This window comes from Hyla sarda, chromosome 4, assembly GCF_029499605.1.
Source record: "Hyla sarda isolate aHylSar1 chromosome 4, aHylSar1.hap1, whole genome shotgun sequence".
Classification (NCBI taxonomy): Eukaryota; Metazoa; Chordata; class Amphibia; order Anura; family Hylidae; genus Hyla; species Hyla sarda.
The window spans coordinates 27798150-27811956 of NC_079192.1; the positions used below are offsets into that span (position 1 = coordinate 27798150).

General features: G+C 43.1%; 1 protein-coding gene across 1 annotated transcript in view; it reads left to right on the forward strand.

The window, feature by feature from the left end:
• Positions 1–10354, forward strand: part of LOC130367336 (complement C3-like) — a 163079-nt gene extending 152725 nt beyond the window's left edge. The window contains exons 39-40 of the mRNA XM_056569745.1: positions 4901–5036; positions 9991–10354. Coding sequence (XP_056425720.1) covers positions 4901–5036; positions 9991–10135 — 281 coding nt within the window. The 3' untranslated portion in view covers positions 10136–10354. The remainder of the gene's footprint in view (positions 1–4900; positions 5037–9990) is intronic.
• Positions 10355–13807: the final 3453 nt, after the last annotated feature.

The window sequence follows — 13807 nt, forward strand, 5'->3', positions numbered from 1 at the left end:
TGATGACATCACGAGCACAGTGCTCTCTGCTGACATCTCTGTCCATTTTGGCAACCGTGCATAGCAGATGTATGCTAAGGGCAGCATGGTGGCTCAGTGGTTAGCACTGCTGCCTTGCAGTGCTGGGGACTTGGGTTCAAATCCCACTAAGGACAACAATAAATAAAGCGTTATTGTTATAATAACGTCAGCAGAGAGAACTGTGCTCGTGATGTCATCAGAGAACATTCCAAAAAGAAAAGAATTTCCTCTGTAGTATTCAGCGGCTAATAAGTACAGGAAGGATTAAGATTTTTTAATAGAAGTAATTTACAAATATGTTTAACTTTCTGCCACCAGTCGATTTAAAAGAAAAAAGGTTTTCACCGGAGTACCCCTTTAACCTCTTAAGGACCCAGGGCGTACGGGGACGTCCCCGCACCCTGGGCCTTAAGGACCCAGGACGTCCCCGTACGTCCTGGCGTTTTCCGGTCTCTGCCGCTCGCCGGGCAGAGATCGGAACTGGATGCCTGCTGAAATCCTTCAGCAGGCATCCAGGGCAAACGCCGAGGGGGGCCATGTAGGCCCCCCATGTCGGAAATCGCCCTTGCGATCTGCGGCGATACCGGGCTGATCGGGTCTCTGGGACCCGACCGCCCGGTAATTTCGCATGATCCCGGCTGTCACAGACAGCCAGGACCATGCTGGAGCCTAGGAGCGAGGTGGCAAGCCTGCCACCTCCTCCTATTCCCTGCGATCGGTCGGTTATTTAACCGACCAATCGCAGGGGGGGGGCGGTTACTTCCTCCCGTCCTGCCCGGCCCCTGAAAGTCCGGAGAGGACGGGGGGAAGACCGGAGGACGCTGCGGGGGACGGGGGAATGCTGGGGACCGGCCCCGGTACTTACCTCGTCCCTGAAGACCCGGATCCCGTCGAGGAAGATGGCGGCGACGGCGACAGGTGAGTAGATCTTCAGCCGCGGTCGGGCCCTTTACAGCAATGCACGTCGCCGTAAATGCTGGGAGTTGCAGTTTTGCAACATCTGGAGGTCCACAGTTTTTGGACCACTGTGCCCTTCCAGATGTTGCAAAACTACACATCCTCAGCATGCGCTTACTGTCCAGGCATGCTGGGAGTTGTAGTGCTGTAACATCTGGCCCTTCAGATGTTGCAGAACTACAACTCCCAGCATGCCTGGACAGTTTTGGCATACTGGGGGTTGTAGTTTTGCAACATCTGGAAGGGCACAGATTGGGAACCACTGTATTAGTGGTCTGCAAACTGTAGTCCTCCAGATGTTGCAAAACTACAACTCCAAGCATGCTGGGAGTTGTAGTTCGGCAACATCTGGCTCTAAAGATGTTGCCGAACTACTACTCCCAGCATGCCTGAGAATGTTTGGGAGTTGTGGTTTTGCTACAGCTGGAGGCACGCTGGTTGGGAAACATTGTTTCCTAACTCAGTGTTTCCCAACCCGTGTGCCTCCAGCTGTTGCAAAACCACAACTCCCAAACATTCTCAGGCATGCTGGGAGTAGTAGTTTTGCAACAGCTGGAGGTCCCCCCCCTGTGAATGTACAGGGTACACTCACATGGGCAGGCGGCTTACAGTGAGTATCAGGCTGCAAGTTTGCAATGCAGCAAATTTTGCGCGGCAGCTCAAACTCGCTGTAACGCCCGGCCCGTGTGACTGTACTCTAAAAACACTACACTACACTAACACAAAATAAAATAAAAAGTAAAAAACACTACATATACACATACCCCTACACAGCCCCCCTCCCCAATAAAAATGAAAAATGTCTGGTACGCCACTGTTTTCAAAATGGAGCCTCCAGCTGTTGCAAAACAACAACTCCCAGTATTGCCGGACAGCCGTTGACTGTCCAGGCATGCTGGGAGTTTTACAACAGCTGGAGGCACCCTGTTTGGGAATCACTGGTGTAGAATACCCCTATGTCCACCTCTATGCAAATCCCTAATTCAGGCCTCAAATGCGCATGGCGCTCTCACTTTGGAGCCCTGTCATATTTCAAGGCAACAGTTTAGGGTCACATATGGGGTATCGCCGTACTCGGGAGAAATTGACTAACAAATCTTGGGGGTCTTTTTCTCCTTTCACCCCTTATGAAAAGGTGAAGTTGGGGTCTACACCAGCATGTTAGTGTAAAAAAATAAACTTTTTACACTAACATGCTGGTGTTGCCCTATACTTTTCATTTTGACAAGAGGTAAAGGGGAAAAAAGCCCCCCAAAATTTGTAACGCAATTTCTCCCGAGTACGGAGATACCCCATAAGTGGGCGCAAACTGCTCTGGGGGCGCACAACAAGGCCCAGAAGGGAGAGTGCGCCATGTACATTTGAGGTGATTTGCACAGGGGTGGCTGATTGTTACAGCGGTTTTGACAAACGCAAAAAAAACAAAACCCCACATGTGACCCCATTTCGGAAACTACACCCCTCACGGAATGTAATGAGGGGTGCAGTGAGAATTTACACCCCACAGGTGTCTGACAGATCTTTGGAAGAGTGGGCTGTGCAAATTAAAAATGTTGTACAGCCCACTGTTCCAAAGATATAACAGACACCAGTGGGGGGTAAATGCTCACTTTATGCCTTCTTACATTCCTCAAGGGGTCTAGTTTCCAAAATGGTATGCCATGTGGGGGTTATTTTGCTGTCCTGGCACCATATGGGCTTCCTAAATGCGACATGCCCCCCGAGCAAAATTTGCTCTCAAAAAGCCAAATATGACTCCTTCTCTTCTGAGCATTGTAGTTCGCCCGTAGTGCACTTCAGGTCAACTTATGGGGTACCTCCATAGTCAGAAGAGATGGGGTTACAAATTTTGGGGGGTATTTTCTGCTATTAACCCTTGCAAAAATGTGAAATTTGGGGGGGAAACACACCTTTTAGTGAAATTTTATTTTTATTTTTTTACATATGCAAAAGTCGTGAAACTCCTGTGGGGTATTAAGGCTCACTTTATTCCTTGTTACGTACCTCAAGGGGTCTAGTTTCCAAAATGGTATGCCATGTGGGGGATTTTTGCTGTTCTGGCACCATAGGGGCTTCCTAAATGCAACATGCCCCCCAAAAACCATTTCAAAAAAACGTACTCTCCAAAATCCCCTTGTCGCTCCTTCGCTTCTGAGCCCTCTACTGCGCCCGCCGAACACTTTACATAGACATATGAGGTATGTGCTTACTCGAGAGAAATTGGGCTACAAATATAAGTATACATTTTCTCCTTTTACCCCTTGTAAAAATTCAAAAATTGGGTCTACAAGAACATGTAAGTGTAAAAAATGAAGATTGTGAATTTTCTCCTTCACTTTGCTGCTATTCCTGTGAAACACCTAAAGGGTTAAAACGCGGACTGAATGTCATTTTGAATACTTTGGGGGGTGCAGTTTTTATAATGGGGTCTTTTATGGGGTATTTCTAATATGAAGACCCTTCAAATCCACTTCAAACCTGAACTGGTCCATGAAAAATTGTGAGTTTGGAAATTTTGTGAAAAATTGGAAAATTGCTGCTGAACTTTGAAGCCCTCTGGTGTCTTCCAAAAGTAGAAACTCATCAATTTTATGATGGAAACATAAAGTAGACATATTGTATATGTGAATAAAAATTTTTTTATTTGGAATATCCATTTTCCTTACAAGCAGAGAGCTTCAAAGTTAGAAAAATGCAAAATTTTCAAATTTTTCATAAAATTTTGGGATTTTTCACCAAGAAAGGATGCAAGTTGCCACAAAATTTTACCACTATGTTAAAGTAGAATATGTCACGAAAAAACAATCTCGGAATCAGAATGATAACTAAAAGCATTCCAGAGTTATTAATGTTTAAAGTGACAGTGGTCAGATGTGCAAAAAATGGCCGGGTCCTGAGGTGTAAAATGGCTGGGTCCTTAAGGGGTTAAGGTGAAAATGGACTTGGTCCTTAAGGGGTTAAGTTGTCAAGCATTGACCTACATGGAAGTTAACCCCAATAAGTGGCACTAGAGAAAAAGCTCTTTTCCTTCTAAAGGAGAGCTACTTTGCGTGAAGTGTATGGCACAAGGCTCCATATCTCAGCAGGAAGAAGAAACATTTTACCACTTCTCATGAAAACGTTACGATATGTAACAGTCATTGTGTTCTTCTACATTAATGATATGGTATTTAATTAGCACTTCATTTAGCTTTTAAAGGGGTATCCCTCTGCTAGACATGTTATCACCTATCCAAAGGATGGGGCATACCATGTCTGATCGCGGGGTCCGGTCGCTGGAGACCCCCACGATCTTTGCCACGGCACCTCAGTCATCCGGTGCACGGAGCAAACTCTGCGCAGTACCGATTGACTGGAGAACACAGCCACCACGCCCCCTCCATTTATGTCTATGTGAGGAGGCAGGACAGCTGTGTACTAGCCATTGCACCCCCTCCCATAGCCATTAATGGAGGGGGCGTGGCGTGACGTCACGATCATGGATGCAATGCCAGCCAGGAGATCGCGGGGGGTCCCTGTGGGGGGTAACCTGCGATCACACATCCCTTGGGTAAGGGATAACATTAGAGATGAGCGAACTTACAGTAAATTCGATTCGTCACGAACTTCTCGGCTTGGCAGTTGATGACTTTTCCTGCATAAATTAGTTCAGCTTTCAGGTGCTCCCGTGGGCTGGAAAAGGTGGATACAGTCCTAAGTGACTCTTTACTAGGAATGTATCCACCTATTCCAGCCACCGGAGCACCGGAAAGCTGAACTAATTTACGCAGCAAAAGTCATCAACTGCCGAGCCGAGAAGTTCGTGACGAATCGAATTTACTGTAAGTTCGCTCATCTCTAGATAACATGTATAGGGGCGGAGTATCCCTTTAAGTTTTACAACAATAAGTTAAATATGTTTTATTTTTTTTCATTGGTCAAGGTACAGATCAAGTGCTTCCTGGTGAATCTCGGAAGTTTGTCCGTGGCAAGAGCTGCTGGCACCAATTTGGTTTTGCTGTTGGAAGAAGTTACCTGGTGTGGGGGAAGATTGACAGTATCTGGGACCAACATTCACAGTAAGATTCCATCTAACATTCTTGAGTTGGTTCAAATCTTGTTTATATTAATTATTCTGGTATTCAGGTTCTTGTCTATGCCTTGTGCTTACCTATTTTGGCTGATGTGACAGGTGTGGGTTTTCAGACATGTTGCATTTTCTTATTCCAAGTGTGTTTTTAGAGAAATATTGAGGAGAAAGTGATTTGATAAAAAATCACAAGGGAGGAGTATTAAGATTAGAAGTCTATGTTCACATGTTGGGTTTTTACTGCGCTCTTGTAGCATTTTTATCACATTTTGGGGGTGAATATGCTGTAGTTTTCACTGTATTTGTGGAATACAACCCCATTTTCTTGCAATTGCAAATCTGCAACATTAAAAAAAATGTGAATACAGCCAGTTTATATATCCTGATTTCATAGAAAAAGCAGCAGTATACAGGTAGAGCTAGAGGGAAGTTGTATAACTAATATATATCCTGATCCCATAGAGATAGCAGCAGTATACAGATAAAGCTGGAGGAGAGGTGTATAACTACTGTATATCCTGATCCCATAGAGATAGCAGCAGTATACAGATAAAGCTGGAGGAGAGGTGTATAACTACTGTATATCCTGATCCCATAGAGATAGCAGCAGCAGTATACAGATAGAGCTGGAGGGGAGGTGTATAACTACTGTATATCCTGATCCCATAGAGATAGCAGCAGCAGTATACAGATAGAGCTGGAGGGGAGGTATATAACTACTATATATCCTGATCTCATAGAGATAGCAGCAGTATACAGATAGAGCTGGAGGGGAGGTGTATAACTACTATATATCCTGATCCCATAGAGATAGCAGCAGTATACGGATAGAGCTAGAGATGAAGTGAATAACTACTAGATATCCTGATCCCATAGAGTTATCAGCAGTATACAGATAGAGCTGGAGGGGAGGTGACTAACTACTATATATAAGGATCCCATAGAGATAGCAGCAGTTTACAGATAGAGCTGGAGGGGAGGTATATAACTACTATATATCCTGTTCTCATAGAGATAGCAGCAGTATACAGATAGAGCTGGAGGGGAGGTATATAACTACTATATATCCTGATCTCATAAAGATAGCAGCAGTATACAGATAGAACTAGAGGTGAGGTGTATAACTACTATATATCCTGACCCCATAGAGTTATCAGCAGTTTACAGACAGAGCTGGAGGGGAGGTATATAACTACTATTTTTCCTGATCCCATAGAGATAACAGCAATAGCAGTATACAGATAGAGCTGGAGGGGAGGTGTATAACTACTATATATCCTGATCTCATAGAGATAACAGCAATAGCAGTATACAGATAGAGCTGGAGGGGAGGTGCATAATTACTATATATCCTGATCTCATAGAGATAACAGCAGTATACAGATAGAGCTGGAGGGGAGGTGTATAACTACTATATATCCTGATCTCATAGAGATAACAGCAATAGCAGTATACAGATAGAGCTGGAGGGGAGGTGTATAACTACTATATATCCTGATCTCATAGAGATAACAGCAATAGCAGTATACAGATAGAGCTGGAGGGGAGGTGCATAATTACTATATATCCTGATCTCATAGAGATAACAGCAGTATACAGATAGAGCTGGAGGGGAGGTGTATAACTACTATATATCCTGATCCCATAGAGATAGCAGCAATAGCAGTATACAGATAGAGCTGTAGGGGAGGTATATAACTACTATATATCCTGATCCCATAGAGATAGCAGCAGTATACAGATAGAGCTGGAGGGGAGGTATATAACTACTATATATCCTGATCCCATAGAGATAGCAGCAGCAGCAGCAGCAGTATACAGAGAGATCTGGGGGGAGTATAACTACTATATATCCTGATCCCATAGAGATAGCAGCAGTATACAGATAGAACTAGAGGTGAGGTGAATAACTACTATTTTTCCTGATCCCATAGAGATAACAGCAATAGCAGTATACAGATAGAGCTGGAGGGTAGGTGTGTAACCAATATATATATATCCTAATTCTATAGAGATATCAGCAGTAAAGAGATCTGGGGAGAGAAGGCGTCTATGAGCAGCAAGAAATCTACTAGGTGATTATGTCATCTTGTGTTTTACAGCTGAATCAGGACAGATAGTTACTGGTGGCTTAACAATTTATACTCGTTACCAGAATCAATCGATTGATCAAGACAAATGATTAAATCAATTGGAATTTATTTAGTATAAATGGGCAAAACACACTTACTTCTGGACCTAGAGTAAATTAAAGGGGTTATCCAGGAAAAAAAAATATTTTTTTTTTTTAATATCAATTGGCTCCAGAAAGTTAAACAGATTTGTAAATTACTTCTATTAAAAAATCTTAATCCTTTCAGTACTTATGAGCTTCTGAAGTTAAGGTTGTTCTTTTCTGTCTAAGTGCTCTCTGATGACACGCGTCTCGGGAACCGCCCAGTTTAGAAGAGGTTTGCTATGGGGATTTGCTTCTAAACTGGGCGGTTCCCGAGACACGTGTCATCAGAGAGCACTTAGACAGAAAAGAACAACCTTAACTTCAGAAGCTCATAAGTACTGAAAGGATTAAGATTTTTTAATAGACGTAATTTACAAATCTGTTTATCTTTCTGGAGACAGTTGATATATATATATATATATATATATATATATATATATATATATAAAAAGTTTTTTCCTGGAATACCCCTTTAACCTTCCCAAGGCACAAAGTTTAGTGAGGGAAAAGATCACAGCAACTTGGAACTCAATGGAATCAACTTGCAAAAATTCTTTTTTTTTCTTTCGGGCACATAGTATTGAAAATTGTTCACGTTCCTTTCCAGTCCACGAGCCACTAACTGGTAGACCTGGAGGCCAGAGAAATAGAAAAAAATAGGATACTGGAGTGGTCATTGCAAGGAGTACATCCATATGGGTCCATAAGAAACCTCCAAGTCTCTTATGGACTTGGAGGTTTAACTCACCTTCCGACGTTCCCCCCGTTGCGCGGATATCGCGCAACGGGGGGGGGGGGGGAACGTCGGAAGGTGAGTTAAAGTTTTTTTTGCTTTTTTTATTCTCAGAGATGGGATCATCTCTGAGAATAAAAAAAAAAAAAAACTTTAACTCACCTTCCGACGTTCCCCCGTTGCGCGGATATCGCGCAACGGGGGGGAACGTCGGAAGGTGAGTTAAAGTTTTTTTTTTTTAGTTTTTGCAGCCTGGGCACAGGGAAAATGGAAAAATGTTCAGTACAGTTCTCCTTTAACCCCTTAAGGACACGGGGTTTTTCCATTTTTGCATTTTCCTTACCTTTAAAAAATCAGAACTCTTTCAATTTTGCACCAAACAATCCATATTATGGCTTATTTTTTTTTAGCCACCAATTCTACTTTGCAGTGATATCAGTCATTTTACCCCAAAAATCTACGGCGAAACGGAAAAAAAATTATTGTGTGACCAAATTGAAGAAAAAAAAAACGCCATTCTGTAACTTTTGGGGGCTTCCGTTTCTACACAGTAAATTTTTCGGTAAAAATGGCACCTTATCTTTATTCTGTAGGTCCATATGATTAAAATGATACCCTACTTATATAGGTTGGATTTTGTCGTACTTCTGGAAACTAAACTTCATAACTACATGCAGGAAAATGTATACGTTTAAAAGTATCATCTTCTGACCCTTATAACTTTTTTATTTTTCGCCTATGGGGCGGTATGAGGGCAATTTTTTTGTGCTGTGATTTTGGTACCATTTTTGTATTGATATCACTTATTCATTTTTTCATGATACAAAAAGTGACCAAAAGTGCACTATTTTGGACTTTGGAATTTGTTTGCGCGTACGCCATTGACCGTGCGGTTTAATTAACAATATATTTTTATAATTTGGACATTTCCGCATGCGGCGATACCATATATGTTTATTTTTACTTACACTTTTTTTTTTTTATGGGAAAAGGGGGGTGATTCAAACTTTTATTAGGGAAGGGGTTAAATGATCTTTATTCACTTTTTTCCCCTCTTTTTTTTTTTGCAGTGTTATAGCTCCCATAGGGGTCTGTAACACTGCACACACTGATCTTTTACATTGATCAGTGGTTTCTCATGCCTGGATCTCAGGCACTGAGCAGTCATTTGGCGATCGGACACCAGGAGGCAGGTAAGGGACCCTCCTGCTGTGTCACAGCTGTTCAGGATGCCGCGATCCCGAACAGCCCCCTGAGCTAACCGGCGATGATTTACTTTCACTTTAGACGCAGCGATCAACTTTGAACACCGCATCTAAAGGGTTAAAAGCACGCGGCACCGTGATGAGCCCGACCCGTTATGACGTTATAGAAATGGAGCGGACTCATGACTTACCGGTACGTCATGGGTCCTTAAGGGGTTAATACCAAGGCAGATCTATCGTGGCCGGAGGAAGCACGATCACCGTGCGAAACGGAGCTTGGTCGCCATCCTGTGTCCCCCCACTACCCTCTTCCTATGTAACTTATATGTGAGTATGCAATAAAAAGAAGAATTCAATCAGCTGGGTGCGGTGAGTTGCCGATTTTTTCTTCTGCTCTTTCAAGACGCCTTTTTTTTTTGCCAACGTGCGACTTTCACACATGATAAATTTGTGACCACTGCAAAGTGAAAATTGAAATTTTCTTAGGTAAGGCTCTTTGTAACTTTTTGTTTACTCACAAAAGTCACACAAAAAAAGTGTTCAGGCGCATGTGCGACTTTTTTGTGGCACGGTGTGAGCAAAAAAAATGGGGTAAATGTCCCCCCTGTGATTTAAGCAGTGTTCATGTTCACAACTGTGATGATAGACCTGCCACGGGATTATGGTAAGAAGCTCCATGAGTGGCGCCATCATGGATCAGCCAACATCTCAAGAGTTTCATTTAGTTTCTTGAAGCTTTCGGGGATATGATCTTAATGATTACCGATGATCTTTGCTTTATTTTTAGATACATCTACTTCATTGACAACGATTCATGGATTGAGTCATTTCCCAGTGAGACAGAATGTCTACTTCCTAAGAACGGAAAGATTTGTGATGATCTATCAACCTTCACGGAGCATCTGGAATTCTTTGGTTGTCATCAAGAATAATTTCCTTTTTCTTTGCAGTAAATGTTCCATTAAAGAATCTTTCTAGATCTTCCATCCCGGACCACCACTGGATTAGGTCCTATTTTACGGTTTCATTTCACGATATTCAATGAAAATAATTTTAAAAAATCCCACTTTTTGATATTTGTTGGTGATGTTTTCTTGGATAAGTGTAATTATACCTTGAAAGGACTATAAAGATTATAATAATAAATCACATGAAACAGTATGGCATCTTTTAATGTACCATTATTTGGTACAAGAGATGAGCGAGCTTAGCCCGCCTTCACTCCAAATTTCAGGGTGACAGCGGCTTGACGATCTTTCGAACATTGTCAGGTTGGGCTTGCACGAACCTGGCAAAGGGAGTAATAATAGCAAAAAAGGAGGAGAAACACATGATGTTTGGCACTTAAAAGATAGGAGGAAGTACTGGGAACACTAAGATGACATCAGGGTAGCCCAGCATACCTTACAGCTATCAGCAAGATCACATGACCCCAGGTTATCCAATCATTGTTTGCATTTATGTGTCATACAGCTCCCAGGCCAATAGGACACAGCACAGGGGTGGGTTTAAGAGGCTAAAAAAAAAAAGCCCCATGCTCTGCATTGCAGCTGCCATTTTGGAGAGCGAAAGCTGAGAGAGAACAAGAACTACTGATACCAGAAAGCCTTGAAAGCCATGTAAACAATAAACGCCACACAGATGCCATAAATATAAACCCCACAGAAATATGAGACCAAAAATATAGAAAAAATAAGGGGTGCCGATTTATACCTTACAGTTTATTGTTTTCATAAGTAAAAGCCAGCAGATGAAGAAGTGCGATTACCCAAAAGAGAAAAAAGTAAAGAACCATTAAGGTCCAATGTACAAAGAAAAAAGAATGGCTCATAACACATACAGTGATCCCTCAACTTACAATGGCCTCAACATGCAATAGTTTCACCATACAATGGTCTTTTCTGGACCATTGTAGGTTGAAACCAGACTCCACATACAATGTACAGACAGTCCAGATCTGTGACACGTGTCAATAGCCGGAAGAACTGACCAATCAGAATGGACATTCACTGGTAAAACCCCTGTATTCCTGAAGTGTATGCACTGACTGGTGTCTGGTAGCGCCCCCTACAGTACAGGGAGGTATTACATGTTCTGTACTACTCTTTACCTGTATTACTGAAGTGTATGCACTGACTGGTGTCTGGTAGCGCCCCCTACAGTACAGGGAGGTATTACATGTTCTGTACTACTCTTTACCTGTATTACTGAAGTGTATGCACTGACTGGTGTCTGTTAGCGCCCCCTACAGTACAGGGAGATGTTACATGTTCTGTACTCTTTACCTGTATTACTGAAGTGTATGCAATGACTGGTGTCTGGTAGCACCCCCTACAGTACTGTGAGGTATTACATGTTCTGTACTACTCTTTACCTGTATTACTGAAGTGTATGCACTGACTGGTGTCTGGTAGCACCCCCTACAGTACAGGGAGGTATTACATGTTCTGTACTACTCTTTACCTGTATTACTGAAGTGCATGCACTGACTGGTGTCTGGTAGCGCCCCCTACAGTACAGGGAGGTATTACATGTTCTGTACTCTTTACCTGTATTACTGAAGTACATGCACTGACTGGTGTCTGGTAGCGCCCCCTACAGTACAGGGAGGTATTACATGTTCTGTACTACTCTTTACCTGTATTACTGAAGTGTATGCAATGACTGGTGTCTGGAAGCGCCCCCTACAAAACAGGGAGGTATTACATGTTCTGTACTACTCTTTACCTGTATTACTGAAGTGTATGCAATGGCTGGTGTCTGGTAGCACCCCCTACAGTACAGGGAGATGTTACATGTTCTGTACTCTTTACCTGTATTACTGAAGTGTATGCAATGGCTGGTGTCTGGTAGCACCCCCTACAGTACAGGGAGGTATTACATGTTCTGTACTACTCTTTACCTGTATTACTGAAGTGTATGCACTGACTGGTGTCTGGTAGCGCCCCCTACAGTACAGGGTGGTATTACATGTTCTGTACTACTCTTTACCTGTATTACTGAAGTGTATGCACTGACTGGTGTCTGGTAGCGCCCCCTACAGTGAAGGGAGGTATTGTATGTTCTGTACTCTTTACCTGTATTACTGAAGTGTATGCACTGACTGGTGTCTGGTAGCGCCCCCTACAGTACAGGGTGGTATTACATGTTCTGTACTCTTTACCTGTATTACTGAAGTACATGCACTGACTGGTGTCTGGTAGCGCCCCCTACAATACAGGGTGGTATTACATGTGCTGTACTCTTTACCTGTATTACTGAAGTGTATGCACTGACTGGTGTCTGGTAGCGCCCCCTACAGTACAGGGAGGTATTACATGTTCTGTACTACTCTTTACCTGTATTACTGAAGTGTATGCACTGACTGGTGTCTGGTAGCACCCCCTACAGTACAGGGAGGTATTACATGTTCTGTACTACTCTTTACCTGTATTACTGAAGTGTATGCACTGACTGGTGTCTGGTAGCGCCCCCTACAGTACAGGGAGGTATTACATGTTCTGTACTCTTTACCTGTATTACTGAAGTGTATGCAATGACTGGTGTCTGGTAGCACCCCCTACAGTACTGTGAGGTATTACATGTTCTGTACTACTCTTTACCTGTATTACTGAAGTGTATGCACTGACTGGTGTCTGGTAGCACCCCCTACAGTACAGGGAGGTATTACATGTTCTGTACTACTCTTTACCTGTATTACTGAAGTGCATGCACTGACTGGTGTCTGGTAGCGCCCCCTACAGTACAGGGAGGTATTACATGTTCTGTACTCTTTACCTGTATTACTGAAGTACATGCACTGACTGGTGTCTGGTAGCGCCCCCTACAGTACAGGGAGGTATTACATGTTCTGTACTACTCTTTACCTGTATTACTGAAGTGTATGCAATTACTGGTGTCTGGAAGCGCCCCCTACAAAACAGGGAGGTATTACATGTTCTGTACTACTCTTTACCTGTATTACTGAAGTGTATGCAATGGCTGGTGTCTGGTAGCACCCCCTACAGTACAGGGAGATGTTACATGTTCTGTACTCTTTACCTGTATTACTGAAGTGTATGCAATGGCTGGTGTCTGGTAGCACCCCCTACAGTACAGGGAGGTATTACATGTTCTGTACTACTCTTTACCTGTATTACTGAAGTGTATGCACTGACTGGTGTCTGGTAGCGCCCCCTACAGTACAGGGTGGTATTACATGTTCTGTACTACTCTTTACCTGTATTACTGAAGTGTATGCACTGACTGGTGTCTGGTAGCGCCCCCTACAGTGAAGGGAGGTATTGTATGTTCTGTACTCTTTACCTGTATTACTGAAGTGTATGCACTGACTGGTGTCTGGTAGCGCCCCCTACAGTACAGGGTGGTATTACATGTTCTGTACTCTTTACCTGTATTACTGAAGTACTTGCACTGACTGGTGTCTGGTAGCGCCCCCTACAATACAGGGTGGTATTACATGTGCTGTACTCTTTACCTGTATTACTGAAGTGTATGCACTGACTGGTGTCTGGTAGCGCCCCCTACAGTACAGGGAGGTATTACATGTTCTGTACTACTCTTTACCTGTATTACTGAAGTGTATGCACTGACTGGTGTCTGGT